Genomic DNA, 16742 nt, shown 5'->3' on the forward strand with positions numbered 1-16742 from the left:
CTGGTACTAGAGTCCAGGTCTTCTTCCTCACATGCCAAAATTACCCGCTCCGTGACATCGCGTCCCGGCTGACTCAGAGCGACCCCACGGGACAGGGTAGACCTGCTCCTGGGAGTTTCTGGGACTGTCACCCTCCACAAAGTAGAAAGCCCCCTCTTTCTCCTGCAGAGCACGTGGTGGTTTCAAACTACTGACCTTGCAGTTAGCAGCCCAGGAAGTAACTTTATGCCACCAGGAGGTTTTTTATCAATTCAGCACTTGCTACTTCTCCCTGAAATGAACTGAGCCAACCTTACACTGAATACGGAAGAGTTAATTTGATGTTGAGTACAACCCCGGTGAATTCTATTTTATTGTTCTAGAAGGCTGTGTATATAGACTCTTAGGAAACTCAGAGACAACCATGTCATTGGGGATGAGAACTAAAATGTAAAAAAAAAAATTTTAATTAAAAAAAATGAACTAAAATGTAAATCATACAAACACTTCTGGTTATACAGGAAAACGGAGAAGGGGGAGTGTTGTCCTAGCAAAGAAAAACAGTGCTTGTGACTAGCCAGCCATTCCGTGGGACCCTGGCAAGTCCTCTCTGTGTCTTCATTTTTCTTATCTAGAAAATGGAAACAATGACACAAATTTATGATCTTGATCTGCATTAGAAATTAGAGCGCTGAAAACCAAACGTTGCTGTGTGCATGTGTTTTCCCCATAAGTTTGTGGTAAACTCATTTAACTTTGAAACCTAACTGTCCTGAGACTGTTTAGAGTCTTTTCCAAGTTAGTGTGAATGTTCATCAGTTCTGTAGAGAGATTAGTAGCTGACGACCCAGAGCAAGGCCCTAAATCCTGAAGGAGGCACTGATAATCCAGCGATGGAGCTGTATTCCCTTTCATAGCGTAAACTCGGAATTCTGAAGCATCTCCTCCAGGAGCCCCAGATAGGACAGGGCAGAGCTGAAATTCCTTCACCACAGTGTTAAAAGGATTCGCTTCTCCCACCAGAACTAAAAGCTATTCTTTAAACTCATGATAAAAGCTATTCTTTAAACTCAGACATTAGATTCCCCGCCACACCCTAAAATGAGCGCAAATGTACACTGAAGGCTGTCTAATTTTTTCTATGGATTTTATAACTTAGTCTGTCAAATTTGAAATATGGCATATCAATTATTGAAATGGAATGTTTCTCTTAGGAAACTGGTCCACTCTGAATACTTGCACCTATTTTTACAGCTTTTTTATGTGTGGCAATTTTCACATATTTGGAAGGATGTGGTTTTTGTTCCTTTCCCCCAGGTGTTAGCCGACACTCTTCTTTTTCAGTCATCTTTTCCACGCTCCCTGTCACGAACCTCGGGAGGCGAGTGTGTAAGTGTCCCCACTGAAACACAAATGGTTATGCCTTTTCTGGGGGCGTTTGGAGTAAAAGCTAGTTCATAGTCTGGTCTACGACAAAGCCTTCATTCGTAACGTCATGAGTTAAACATATGAGAGCAAACATATCTATCTAGATTTAATTCAATGTTTCCCAAATTGAATTTTATTTTTGTGACCGTTGTTTTTGGCACATTGCTTATTTCTGCAAACTACGTAAAAACCCTTTTGCTGTGCTTAATCCTTGGCCTGGGGGCATGGGGAACTGATTATACAATTCATTTGGAGCATTGGGAAATTTTCAACTGAAAAACTTCATAGACCTGACAATATTTGTGAGAGACAGGAAGATGATTTAAATGAAGATTATATTTCAAAAGCACCAGATAGAGCAATGCTTTTTCCTGTACAATTTGTGAGGGTATTTGTCTTTAGTCAAATTTGGTTTGGTTAGACTATTTCGATAATATGTCACTTTTCCATTCTGGTCCCTACTTTAGAGTATCTTTCCCCTGGAAAGATGTTGTTACCAATTTATAATTGTTCTGTGTGTGTGTGTGTGTGTGTGTGTGTGTGTGTGTGTGTGTGTGTGTGTTTACTCTTTGTCTGGGTAAGTGTTACTAAGTGTACCAGTCTCTAGTTCCAAGGAAAGAGGGAAACAACATTCCCAAAGCAGCAACAACAGACCCTTTCAAAACTCATAGCAATCCAAGTCTGTCAGAGACAGACTGCACTCTCCAGGGTCTCGCTGAGTAACTGGCTGTTTGTTATTGGATGAGTTCTTTTTTATTGAACATGTAGGAAGAAAATCAGGGCAAAGGACTCTCCCAGCTCTCACTGCCTCTCGTGAAATGAGGTTGGGAGTTCAGTGTAGTAGTTTGGGAAGCTTGTGATGATAATGGTATGTTTGATTGACTTAAGGCAGAAAGATCAATGCTTCCAGATGCTCCATATTCAAAAATAAGAATTCCAGGACACTTAATTCTTATGCATATCTTTAGCATATTGTAAGGGCAAGGCTAATTATAGCCTGCTAAGCAGAAAGCTCTTTGTTGCTTGTTGTTTAATTTCACCCATACATGAAAACTTCTTTTTGATTTAGTTTCGTGTCCGTTAACCTTTAAAGCTGCTCCGGTCGTTAACGACTGAGGTCCCTCTAAGTCTTGGGTTGTTTATCCTTAAAAAGAAGATAAAAGAGAATAACGGCATAAATGTGTTATAATAAATGTGCAACTTTTGCAAGGCAATGACTTTAATGGAAATATCAAAATAACTTTTAATTTGATACAGCTCTTTTTACACACACACACACACACACACACACTCCATGGGAAGGAAATTTTTAAATTTTATGGAAAAATAGGATTTAAAGATAATGGAATTTTCCCACAGATTTAAAAAAACTGTAAGTATACTAATATATGCATGTGTGAATGCCTTGAATCTAGTGGCCAGTGGTAAACTCACGGCTACATAGGCTATGAAAAGTGGGCATCAATTTTACTTTGTTACTTTGAATTTGATGGTAATATTATTTCCTGTTGGTTCTTTCCTTCCTCCACCACGACCCCTTCTCGGAGCAGTATTCCACTGAACTGAAGAAACTGTACTGTCAAATTGCAAAGACGTGCCCCATCCAGATCAAGGTCATGACCCCCCCTCCTCAGGGCGCCGTCATCCGAGCTATGCCTGTCTACAAAAAAGCGGAACACGTCACGGAGGTGGTGAAGCGGTGCCCCAACCACGAGCTGAGCCGTGAATTCAATGAGGGTAAGGAGCAGTGGACTCGGTAGCACTTCTGTTAAGCTCCTTGAAGGTCAGGAGCCGAAGGAATTGTTGTTTCAGGTCACCTACCTGGTTCCCACTTGCGCAATCTGATGGCAACTCGGTTTCCCTTTTGGGCTGACGGTGTCTCCAAATCATTATAAATAAATGTATGTCCCTCAAAATTTTTGGGCTACTAGATTTAATGGTCATAATTGCTAAGTGACCTGGACTTCCCTCCTTACCAGGCCCTTTGTTAACTGCTGTTTCCATAAGGAGAGGGCATAAGGGGAGGAATGTGGTCAATGGCCTGCTCATGGGCCACTCTGGAGTCCTTTTCAGGTTCAGTGAATTCCCCAGTGGTTGTCAAGCCGACACCCATAGAGAGCTGGAAGGTGCTGAGGAAGGAGCATAAATGGAAAGAAATAGGAATAAAAAAATCTGTAAGAGGAAAGGAAGACAGTAAAGGAGAAGATAAAGCAACCAGTAGGTATAAAGAGTAAATAGAAGATATGCCACGGGCTACAAACCTACAAACGGGTTGAGCAGTAAAGTGAGGAACCAGGGGTCAGGGAACCAGGTGCCTTGTCTTGAGGGCCACCTTTGAATTCTACACGCAGGGATAAAGCTTATTGACCCTCTCGGCTGGCCTTTTTCTCGGACCTCATAGCCTTCTTAGCAGACTGTGATCCTCAGATCCAACAACCGGTTTATAGAAGAGGTCATTCTTTCAAATGCTCCCTTTGATCTGATATGCTAATGGCTCTATGAAAAGAGGCTGGGTTGTAAGCACCCCAAAATGGAAAGGAAGAACAAAAGAAAAGATAAGGAATCATGAATAGTAGTGAGGGTACAAGAGAGATTAAGAGTTAAGATACTTATTGTACAGAAAACATCCTAATAAATGCAGGGCATGGGGATATTGAAAGAGCCAAATATGAAAAATTAGAAGGTGGATGGTTAGCAAGCATATGTAACAACAGAGGTTGTAATAGATTACAGAGAACTTAAAGGAATAAAACAAAAAGTGATAGAAATTAGAAAGTCAAATCCTTCCATTTCAACACGGCTATATTTTGCCATTAATTTCTAGATCTTGTCTGCATAGATTCTTTGTCCATACATTTACATGTCTTTCTTTTAGCATCATGCCATAAAGATTATTCCATGTTAGCTATCATTTTGCATAACTGTGTTCTAGCATGGTGGCATAGCACTATGCTCAACTTTATTCTCATTGTTTGATTTAATATTTGTTTTTAGTTTTCACTTCATTATGTTGCGCTATTGAGAACATCTTGTCCCACTTAGCTTTTTGCTGCTACTGAATGTTTTTGTTTTTTTTGAATAGGAATACTTGGCCAAAGTTTAAGAACACCTTAATGACTTCTAATTCTTAGAGCAACTTGGATTTGGCGGACCTCTGTCACAATCACAATGTTGTGAAACTCATCCTAAGCTCTTTCAAAATTGCCTTCATTTTGCTTGTCCCCAGCTTAGGAGGCCTGAAAGAATAATAAGACTAGCCAGTTTTTATTTTTAAATAAAATAACCTCTCTTTTTTGCTTCTCTCCCTTAAGAAAGCTGGAAAAATCTCTCCTTTTTAAAAAAATCATTTTATTTGGGGGCTCTTACAACTCTTGGAATAATCCATACATCCATTGTGTCAGGCACATTTGTACATATGTTGCCATCATTCTTTTCAAAACATTTTCTTTCTACTTGAGACCTTCCTGACTTTTCCTCCCTCCCTCACACTTTCACCCTCATGAAGCTTTGATAAAATTATAAATTATTATTAGTTCCATAACTTACACATCCATTGTCTCCCTTCACCCATGGAGACATAAAGGCTGGCACTGTTAACGTAAACCTCCAGAAACAGGACTGTGCCCTCAGATATAAATGAGCATCCCACTCCTTTCAATCATTATAAAGGTTGAAATGTCCTCATGTATATGATATCTGACAACAGGATCTTTCCTTTTTTTCAAGGATCGTTTTTCCTTGGGCACACAAATCATTTCTTGGACCCCCAACATTTCACCCATGAGTTTTCCTCTTGTCTTCTCTGGTCAAGAACTCACTCTGTTGCCTGTCTTTCCTCTGCAGGACAGATTGCGCCCCCTAGTCATTTGATCCGGGTAGAAGGGAACAGCCACGCCCAATATGTAGAAGACCCCATCACAGGAAGACAGAGCGTCCTGGTACCTTATGAGCCACCCCAGGTAAGAAGAGAAGGACTGGGCAGACTGGAGGGAGTTCTTTTGTCTCTTTTCTCTTCCTCTTCTCCCCATGCCACGAGTCCATCTCCTTCAAAACTTGGTGACATGACTTTGTTCCCACATTCCTATCGTGAAGGTAAATGCCAATTAAACTGGCGACTGAGTTTAGACTTCAGAAAGTTCATGGGAAAATGGAATGAAAAGATAAGCGCATTTGGATTCTTTTTTTTCCCCATGAGCTTTGGGAAGCCCCCTTGAACATGACTTTGTAGTAACCAGAGCATTTGGCAGTGGCTGTGCACCAAAGCTGGATGTGGGAATTCTTACGTTCGACTGCAAGTGGCGGAGCCTGAGCAGGGCTTCTTAGCTGATGTTTGAGGGAAACAGGTGGTAAGTCTGTGAGGTACAGTGGTGTGATGAGAACATTGGAGTGTAAGAGGCTTTGGGCTTGTTAGATTGCTATGTGAACCCTTGGCACATTTGACTCTCCCCCTCAACCTTTGCGTGCTACCTCCATAAATGATCACTTGGGATGACGTGATCTATTTTTTCTGTGAACCTGTCAAGATGCAAGATATTAATGATCGACGTATTCATTCAAATCTATGTCATGCTGTTTTTGTTTGGATTTGATTTTTTTTCCAAAAAAAGGGAAACATATACTTGGAGCATTTCTACCCTTCTGGGTCGTTTTGCAGCTCTCTTTGCCACTGATAACTCATGTCTGTGGTGTAGCCAATTGGGCACGGAGCAGGATCAAAAGCATTTATCTGTTACAGTCTGTCTCGCTCAATGCAGCGTCAAACGGTATGAACCTTAGCTTTAAGGTCTCCCATCCCCACCCGAGGGATAAACTATACAGGATCTATAATGGGTTTTGAGAGCTTGCCTGGACAAAAAAAAAAAAAGAAAGAAAGAAAAAAAAGGACTATTCCTTCTTCAGAAGTAGCGTTGTTTTAAAAGGCAAGGACTCAGAAGGAAATGCATCCGTTCAAACCACTGTTAACACTCTCTTTCCCTTGTGTGCAGGTTGGCACTGAATTCACGACAGTCTTATACAATTTCATGTGTAATAGCAGTTGTGTTGGAGGGATGAACCGCCGGCCGATTTTAATCATCGTTACTCTGGAAACCAGAGAGTAAGTGGCTTCCGCAGTAAGCCTGGGCAGAGGGCGTCAGTGGAGTCCCTTTTGCTTTCTCCTTAACTTTGCATGCATGGCAGTGCTCCCTGTGATTTTGTCCTTTGTGCTGTAAATCTCGGCTGCAAACACATCCATAAAAGATCTATAGAAACAGAGACAGAAGAGGGTGGGCAAAGGGAGGGGGGCAGAAAAAGCACCACCGACTTGGTGTGCAAGTTGCTTCATACTTGAATTCTTGACCTCTGACTGGAATTGTTTCTGATTAGACAGTGTTTGTTTTCATGTGGCCCCCAAGGCATTTAACAGTTTCTTTGAATAAGTCTGGACTGCTGGAGGGGATTTTATCCGGAGACATCCACTGGCTTAACTCAAGTTTCCTTCAAAAGGAGAAGCTAAATACAGCTGTTCAGTTAATGGCTTGGAGGTGCTTTGCAGAACAAATGGAATGTTATTTACTAATATTGCTTGTGGCATCTCAGTACTTTCGTGTCCTGCCAAGTACTTTGGGGTCCTTCCTCAAAGCCGCATGGCTGATCTGCTGCTACTGCTGCTGCTGGGGGTGCGGGTGGAGGGGGGCACTGGAAATGGCTGATATGGAACTGGGAGAACCCCAGGCGCATCTCAAAATATTTCAATGTTAGCCCTAATCACCCTCTTCTCGGAATCCTAGTGGGCAAGTGCTGGGGCGCCGCTGTTTTGAGGCCCGGATCTGCGCTTGCCCTGGGCGAGACCGGAAGGCCGACGAGGACAGCATCAGGAAGCAGCAAGTGTCGGACAGCACAAAGAACGGTGATGGTATGAAGCGCCGTAAGTAGCTGTAGTAGCCACACGGGGCAAGGCCGAGCCATCTTGAGATCCTGGGGGGCAGAGAAGCTAGATGCCACTGGAGAAGCAGCAGGAAGGGCCCCAGTGCTCTAGAAGCCCAGTCTCACTGATGTTCACAGAGCCAGCTGTGCTCTTACTAGACTTTTACAAACGCAAATCATCTCAGTGAGTATTTCTTAGTTTAGCTATCCTCCAAATGCATTTCCCACAAGGGCCAAGGGCGCAGGATCCGCATCCCCTGAAAACTTCAGAGAGCTGCAAATGCATTCGCTGCCAGGTTGCTGAATCGGTATCTCTGTGTTTGAATAAGCCAGCTGGGTGATTACAATACCAGCCAATGTTTGAGAACCATTGCCGGAAACACTGGCGCTAGCTTTCTACGTTGTTACTGATCACGAGGCTGAAAATTGCTCCAGTGGAGGATGGCAAGGCTGAAGTTTCTATGTACATTTCTTGTACCACAGGCTGGTGGCTTTACAGATCCAGGTCTCCATTACTTCTTGGACTTTATGTGTATAACGCTGTTTGGACCTATTCTCCCCATCTATAGTGAGGCCAATGTTGTCAGATAAGGGTTTTGAAATTATTATTGATAATGACATCTTTGGAATCAAGAGTGTAAAATAGATTAAAACATGACTGCTCCAGGTAAGGAGAAAGCAGGTGGAAAGTGAACTTCACTTCCCTGTTCCAGAACATGTCTATAACAATTGAGCCTCACATGCTTCATTCTTGTACCGAAGGTTCACTTCAGAAGGTGGCTTGCATGAGCCTGATGATTTTACAAGTAGTTGATATTTACATTTTCTTACCAGAAACATAGTTTCCAAAATGTTTCTCACAGACTTGAATTGATTTGTGTTTTGTGAAGAAGTCCTTCAATACACAGGAATTTTTCATCTTATTATAGCCTACTTTGTCTTTTTAGATGATAATTTTTAAAATGCAGCTTTTGTGTTTGGTGTCATTTCTAAGAATCCATGCTTGAAATGAAGTTTCTCACAATAGATGGATCCTGGTAGGAAGAAAAAATTATACAACAGAACTTCAAATCACCAGGGAATCCAGACATACTGGATCTATTGAGGCTGGAGGACGACTATCATGGGTTTCCTTGAAACCTTCAAACTATAGCTTGAAGTCATCCCCAAACAAACAAGCAACAAAAATGTTTACCTCAAAAAGTAAAAGAAAAAAAATAACTTTTAAACATTGAGCTCTTAAATAAGAATAAGAATAAATGTCACCTTTAAGTATTGTGCTCTTTAAAAAAAGCGTATGGTTAATAAAGGAAATCAGTAACTGGAAAATATGATGAGAAATATAAATAAATAAGGGCAAATACGTGAGTCTAAATAAACAAACAGCCCAAGTAGAAGAGAAGTGATGAGAGAGTAGATAAAATGGGGGAAATGTAACCAATGTCACTGAACAATATTTGTAGAAATTGTTAAACAGGAGCATAGTTTGTATGTCTTAATATGTGTATTGTCACCAGAATTAATTTTGCAAAATGAGAGTTAAAATCAAAATTGACCAAGAAATAAGAAATTTTAAAAAGTGATAAAAAGGTGAAAATAGACTAAGAATGTATTTAAAATATTAATAATTAAGATGACCAGATGCTTAAAATTCTGTTTTGCAGCTATCCATCCTAATTTTTATTTCTGAATCATCCTGGTAGCATATTCCTTACACTGTTTGCTCAGCATCACAATCACCCTCAAGTTAATGACTAACATTTAAGAAGAACAAATTACTGGAACTGTGATAGAAGGATTTACCTCTCTACTTTTAATCCTAGACGTAGTTTCTAATTTTGGAAACATTAAGATTTTTCAGCTTAAATCACTCATTTGACTAAAGAGATCACTGAGGCCCTGGGTAAATGAAGCTTTCACGAATTGGGTGATGGACAAATTAGGGTGAGAAGAACTGAATGCAATAGCAGGACTATCCAATATAATGCATTTTTCCCTGGTAAATGAAGGATCTAAAAAGGAAATCACAAAACTAGTTGATCTTTCTTTCCATAGCAGCCGTCCACAGACATACTTCTGCAGGACCGCTTAAACCAAAGGCCCTTTCTCAGCATAGGGAATTGTTTTCTTTCATTTATTCTTCCCCCATATTTTCCCTCCTTTTTATTGCTAGGTTTAGACTTAATGTAAATGTAGTCATGACTAATTAAGTGCATGCTTAGAACTGGAAACCCTAATCTCACAGGTTTTTCTGAGACTACTGTCTGCTTAATAAAATTTTTATGGCTTCAGAAATGTATCCTACGTAAAACTTGTTTTTCTCTCCTGGCAGCTTTTCGGCAGAACACACATGGCATCCAGATGACATCCATCAAGAAACGGAGATCCCCAGATGATGAACTCTTGTACTTACCAGTGAGTCTCGGGGTTTTCAGTGTTGCTTCATTTTCAGCTCCTTTGAGAGAGTTGTAGTATGTGCTCACCTTGGGATGACCTGTGACTGTGAGAAAGGAAGAGGAGAGTAGTTAGTGATACAAAGAACAGAGCGTGTTTTCTGAAAAACCAGGAAGGTATCCCTTCCCTTCACAGATTTAGAATATGAGGGAGTACCCCAAACACACTGGTATTGTGTTGTCTGGCTTTTGTCATACGCATTTTTTCTCTGCTAGCCAAACATCGAACAACTTGCTCTGAGTTAGTGCATGCAGCGGCATCGCCTGGGAAGTTTCTCTCTGGCCACAGTGAATTTTTTCATAAAAGCTGTTTCGCTTGAGCCTCGTTTTTTGTGATGGCCGATTTAAGAAAACTGCTTGGGGCTATGAAATTTTCTTTCCTGCTTGGGAAAAATGCCCTAGAACCTGTTATGATGTAAGACACAGCTTACAGGGACAATGCTATGGGAAAAACACAAGTGTACGACTGGTTTTCTCATTTCAAAATGGTGAAATGTCAATTGATGACAAATGGATACCCATCATCTTCCCAAACAGATGAAAATGGCCACTCAGTGCATTTGGAATTCGTTCTACCTGGTCAGACTCTTAATCAAGCTCTCTATTTAGAGTTTCTGAAAAGATACAGTAACAGTGTACAACAAAAAAGGCCTGATTTGTGGCAGAAGGGGGACTGGTTTTGCCCCCATGACAATGTACCTGCTCTTGCAGCCATCCCAAGGTGCCAGTTTTTGGCAAAAAACAGCATGTCTCTCTTGCCTCACACACCTGACTCCCCTGACCTCACTCCATACTATTCTTTTTGTTCCCGTGAATGAAGAGAGACCTGAAAGGACAGAGATTTGAGACATCAAAGAGGTGAAGGAAAAAAAAGTAGGAGGAGGTGCTACCAGCCATCCAAATAGAGGAGTTTGAAAAAGGTTTCTAAGAATGGAATCACAGATTTGACAAATGTTTTAAGTGTATGCAGAATACTTTGAAGGTGCAAAAGTAGTTTTATGAGAAAAAAATAAATACATAGTTCTGAAAAAAATTCTGGTTTTTTTTGGAGGGGGGTATCCCCTGACATATTAATGGCTTGGGCTCCTCTTATTACCAATCAAAGTGATTCTCATTAACCATTTATTTTACCTAGAGAGTTAAAAATAATTTATACTTTATAGTTTAAGGATGCTAAATTATTCTAGGCTGGGTGGCCACACCAACTTGAGTAAAATTGTTAGGAAACATTCACAGCATTGTCAAGGCTATAGTTGCAGAATATTGACTGTGGTTTCCTTTAGGATGTGCTATAAAGAAAGAAAAATAGGTAGGGTCCTCAACTATATGCGAAGAGCCAGAAGCTCAGCTCCATTACTGTGGAAGTACACTATTGGCTCCCGTGAGGAGCCTTAGCCATCTCTGGATCACTAGGGTGACCTTTACTAGGCTACAGTCCCACTTCTTTAATGCTCATTGCTTTACTTGTTTGCATCTAGTTATGCGGCAGAAGTTCTTGCCACTAGCATAGCCATTGAGGAGCCCTGGTGGCACAGCGGTTAGATGCCTGGCTGCTGACAGAAAGGTCAGAGGTTTGAGCCTGCCCACCACTCGACAGAGAGAGATGTGGCAGACTTCTTCTAGAAAGAGTCATAGCCTTGAGAACTTGACAATGTGACAATTTTCATCTGTCTTATAGGAGCCTTGGTGGCCTGCTGGTCTACTAACCACAAGTTTAGCCTTTCCAAACCACCAGCCGACCTACGTCAGATGGAGATAGGGCTGTAGAAGATAGTGCTCTCTATTCTACTAAAGAACTACAGTCTCAGAAACCCACAGGGGTGATTCTACTCTGTCCTATAGGGAAACCAAGTCTGAATCAACTCAATGGCAGTGAATTGCTTAATGAGGTTGATGGTGGGGTTTGTGTTGGATTCCTAACTGCAAGGTCAGTTTTCATAACAGAGACAATTATTATAACAGAAGGTAATTATGGATGAAGTGTTTGTGGTCTCTGGAAATGCTGTGCTTTTTGAAATTTGAATAAAAGTGTTTGGTTCAGAGGTACTAGTGTTCACATTTGGAAATTAGGTAAATGATTTCATCTTTAGAGCTTGAATTCATTTTATTTTATACAATGTGTATACCATTCCCTGTTCTGCATTTAGAAGTATAAATAATATAAATCTTAATTCAGTCAGTAATTTTTATAATTAGTATGTAACTCTCTCCTATCCTCAAAACACTGAAAATAAACCCATTATGTTGAGGGGGGAGTCCCCCAAAAGGTCAGGAATTCAAACCCATGATCCATTACACAGAAGAAAGATGAGGCTGTGTATTCCCACAAAGATTTACAATTTCAGAAACAGAGGGACCAGTACTAAGTTACTGTCCTATAAGCTAGCTGTGTGAGGAAGTCAACTCAATGGCATTGAGTTATGGTCTCCAGTTGACCAGGAATCCATTGGAAGGCAGGGGGTTGGTGATAGTTCTTACTGCCAGTGACCTACATTGACATCAGACTTGAGGGAAGAGTCGAAAGACTTGACTGGGAACAGCTGCCAGGGAATTTTGAAGCTGAAGCAACTTGTCAGGTTTGGGTAGGCCATGCCCACTTGACCACCTCCTTTAGATCCTGACCCTCTGACACTACGCTACCAGTAGACCAATCACACTGTGTTAGCTAAGACAGCAATTTGTTTTCCTCAAGTCACATGGAGAAACTGACTTGTGAAACTTAAGTAAACATTATCCTGATCCAGGGTGTATTTTAAAAATGGCATATGTTTTTTACTCAAAGAATAGGAGCCATTTGAAAATTTATTTTTCAATGAAATTTCAATTTTTTTTTACTAATGGAGTAGGTACTCTGTGATGAGTTATAGCTTAAGTTTAATAAAGGTTTGCCCAAACTGAAATCTGTGAGGAAAACATCCTATTAATTTGGCATGTCCTAATTTGGTATTTATTGAGTGACAGAGATCAGTAGGACACAGATTCTGCCTCCACAGAGTTTGCCTTATAAAGAGGCGCCAGGAAGTTATAGTGCAGCACATGTTCCAGTACAGAAGGCACAGTGCTGTGGGATACATGAGGCACATCAGGCTTGGCCAAACATGTTAAAATCAAAATAAATTTTATCCAGATGTTTATACCTGTGATGAGTTTTCAAGAATGACTACGGCTTAACCCAGCCAAAGGAAGAGAGACTATTTCCATTTATGGATTCTGATAAAATCAAACCCTTGGCTTCATAGCAGATACTAGGTTGAGCTCAGTGGGTTGCTTAGGGTACAACATATAGAAAGCGCCATCAGTGACTCACATACATTTTTACTCTAGATGTTCTCATACATATTTTTTAAAGAAAATTTAAAAACTCTTTTATTAAGACACTGTTTCCCTGGCTGAAAACTTTTGTCCGTTCATGCATAAATGTAGTTAATTTTCATTATTTATTACCACAGAGCCGATACATGTGGCCCTCTGTGTTCCTCTTCAGACCTATGCAGAGCAGAGCAGTATTGGTTGGTAGAAGTTGCAAACCGAGTATACATTGTCCCAACTGAGGGTATGCAAGGCCAAGCTTGGCCTTATTGTTGCAGCTCTCCTGCAAGAGCCAAGGGGCCGTTGCCTTTGCATGGTCTGCTTAGTGCCAGCGGCACACTGTTGTCATTCTTATTCCTGACGGTGCTGTTGAAAATCGCTCTCAGGCCTGAGGGATAACTGCTGTCTAGCATAATTAAGTGCAAGAAGATTATGATGTGCTTTTTGGAGAAAAAACAAGTATGCATGCTGGATCATTTGTTCCGACTTGAGTTAAAATTTTCTTGGTTATACTTTGTATGAGTAGACTGGCAACATAAAATAGGAAACACACGTAAACAAAGTTGTGTATTCTTTGATTTGCAAAGTCTTGTGAACAGAAGCCCAGGGGCATCTGTATTTTCCTAAGCACAGTGGCTCAGTCTTCATTAGTTTAGTCTCCATGATGATCGTATAGAGCAGTGGTTCTCAACCTTCCGCATGCTGTGGCCCTTTCATACAGTTCCTCATGTGGTGGGGACCCCCCACCATAAAATTATTTTTGTTGCTATTTCATCGCTGTAATTTTGCTACTGTTATGAATCAGGCGAAGCCTGTGAAAGGGTCGTTCAGCCTCACAACCCACAGGTTGAGAATCGCTGTTATAGAACACAGTTCCAAAGTTCTTACCTTCCCCTGAACTTCCCCAGGTGAGGGGCCGGGAGACGTACGAAATGCTGTTGAAGATCAAGGAGTCCCTGGAGCTCATGCAGTACCTGCCCCAGCACACGATTGAGACCTACAGGCAACAGCAGCAGCAACAGCACCAGCACTTACTTCAGAAACAGTGAGTACCCCCGTGTGCCCTAAGAGTTAGTTGCGTATTCAGGCCTGCAGCAGGTCGATGATGGGTGATACAGGAGATGCGATTGTGAGGCCGCAGCCCGTAAGCATTTAAAATGAGCTGCTACGAGGCTCCTTGTTCCAAGTACAGTCTTCCATGTGTCATCATAATCTTCCCTGGAAGTTCCGCCCATGCTCTGCGGTTGAATGAGAGTGATTGCAGGTGCATTGACAAAGAGACCCCCACTAACAGTGCTAACTTCCTGCTGTATTTCCCTGATCCATATACATCTATCAGTAAAATAACTGCGAACAGATACTCTATTCTCATACTAATGTGCCTATTTTAAAGCAGAATCTTCTTTCCTCCCAGTGGCTTGCCTTGTGCATCTGGGCTGCACATTACCCACTGTGGGGTATGCTGCTTTAAACTAGGACAGAAAATAGTCTTTCCTGTCGGGAGACATCTGTAAAGATGATGTTGAGAAGTATGCTGAAGCTTGTTGCATGCACTCTGGGAAAATGTTTGGGTACAGAAGGGCAACATAGCATCACACTGCCATGTTTTCGCAACCTTACTCTAGTTTGTCTTCCAGCAACACATTTTTAACATTAATTGGACCAGGTTTTGCAACATAATAAAATATACAGGACAACCTACGTATGCATTCGCTTTTACCCTGATTATTGCATCTTCGATGATGTTATTTCATGACTAACCAGAATAGAGTCGCTCTGGTGAAAGGCAGGAAATTGGCCAATCAAGATTGTTTCTCCTTACCCTTCTGTGGTTAAGCGCACTCACTCACTAGCTTAATTAGAATGTTGTTTGTACTGGAAGTCTTGCCAAAATCTCTGTACAGAAATGAAAAAACATATATAATTTGTGCCCATTTGAATAACTCAAACATCTAACCTTACTCTCTGGGGTAAACAAAACAAAACAAAACAAAAAAACCACTAAAAAAATGAAGCCTGTCTATCTTGCCCAAGGCAATGATTGTCTTTGAACTAGAAATGTAAACAAACAATAAATAGTAGTTCTTTTCTGGTGTGTTTTTATATATTATACAGTGTTGTGGAAAATTAACAAAGATGATTTATAATTTCTTATTAAATAAACATACGGAGGCTGAATAGCTGGTAGCCAAGAAGTACCTTGTGAAGTATTTGCTTCTTGATGATGGGCTTCAAGGTGGCCAGGAGAGAAACAGAAACAAAATGTACTCTCTCTTTAAAGGACTTTAGGCTAGTTAAGCAGTTAAAACCCTTTTGCCCTTCATTTGCTCTTAACATGAACGTTTTTTCCACCATAATTACATAGTTTTATATGTTAGGCTGAGCAGGAAGCTTAATCAAATTCCTTGGCAACACTGATTGTTCCAAAAGTAAATTAGAACTTGAGATGGCAGCCAGCATGGCCAGTCCCATGGGCCCTTTGCATAATCAGGTAGTAAGAGATGTCAATGTATTCAAGTGCAAAATCCATTTTGTTCTCATAAAACAATACAACAGCGATCAAAGAGACCTGTAACATCTTTAACACAGAGAGGGAAACCCAGAGGGGATAATGCCTTTCCCAAAAGATGCATGCCAGTAACGGATTAAGAAACACTCCCAAATTGCCTTGTATTGACTCTGGAAAAGTTTGTTCCAGCCAAAAGGACTTCAGAAGAAGTAGCCATTAGCATATCATGGTGACAGAAGTACTCTGCAACAATTGTGGAACAATCTTTTCAAGTTAATAGGGAAAAAAATTGGTCAAACCCAGCGATTGCTTTTTAAGTGGTGTGGCTTAAAGGTCTACTTAGGAGAGGGTACAACACACTGCCCCTCCCGCCGCCCGCAGAAAAAGACAAATGATAAATATTTTATTTTCTCTCATATATCTTGGGACTATTCAATATAATTCTGTGACTGCAGTAAAAAGCAGTCATATAGAACAAAGTGTCATCAACAAACGAGACTTTATTAATAGGCATTGAAGTTTGAGTTTCATGTAACTCTCACATGTCACACAGTGCTCTACGTCTTTTGACACTTTCCTACCATTAAAAATATATAAACCTTTCTTCACTCATTGGCTATGCTCACTTGTCGTTTGCCATTTCCTGGTCTAGATAGACGAGTAGCTTTTCTTCTATGGCTTCATGAGGTTCAAGCTTGATTTGCTCATTCTGTTTCCAAGCTAATGTTAATTCATATTTGAAGGTAAAATCTCGTTAAAAGTGTGAGCTCATCCTAATGAGGGCTTTCAGCTTGTATTCATTTTCTAATACAACAGCAGCAACTTTCAATAGTGGTCTCTTTTGTCTCAGCACAAGCCCATGGAGACACAAAATATGGCTAAGGATAAAGTTCTGTTGGGAGGTAGGGATCCAAGAACTGATTGGATTCGCATAGCAGACCTCCTTTGAAAAACTGCTCCCTGAAGTCACTAAGGATGAGGGTGATGGGATTCCCACCGACACATAGTTCACTTCTTTAACCTAACCAGATAATGCTTTTGATCGTAAAGGTGTTCTGGAAATTTTTTGTAGCATTGTGTAAGTTGACAGAACAAATTTCAAGAGCTTGCTATATCATGAAACAAAGGAATGAGTACCATTGTTTTAGAGACTCTGCCAG

General features: G+C 40.8%; 1 protein-coding gene across 3 annotated transcripts in view; it reads left to right on the forward strand.

Moving 5' to 3' along the window:
- The window catches only part of TP63 (tumor protein p63), a 235571-nt gene that overhangs the window by 202598 nt on the left and 16231 nt on the right, over positions 1–16742 (forward strand). For 2 of the 3 annotated variants that reach the window (XM_075555627.1, XM_075555629.1), the window contains exons 5-10: positions 2958–3144; positions 5251–5366; positions 6393–6502; positions 7176–7312; positions 9644–9726; positions 13982–14118. In XM_075555627.1, the coding sequence (XP_075411742.1) occupies positions 2958–3144; positions 5251–5366; positions 6393–6502; positions 7176–7312; positions 9644–9726; positions 13982–14118 (770 nt within the window). The remainder of the gene's footprint in view (positions 1–2957; positions 3145–5250; positions 5367–6392; positions 6503–7175; positions 7313–9643; positions 9727–13981; positions 14119–16742) is intronic. The other variant, XM_075555628.1, reaches the window with a different exon arrangement.

Source organism: Tenrec ecaudatus, chromosome 8, assembly GCF_050624435.1.
Source record: "Tenrec ecaudatus isolate mTenEca1 chromosome 8, mTenEca1.hap1, whole genome shotgun sequence".
Taxonomy (NCBI): Eukaryota; Metazoa; Chordata; class Mammalia; order Afrosoricida; family Tenrecidae; genus Tenrec; species Tenrec ecaudatus.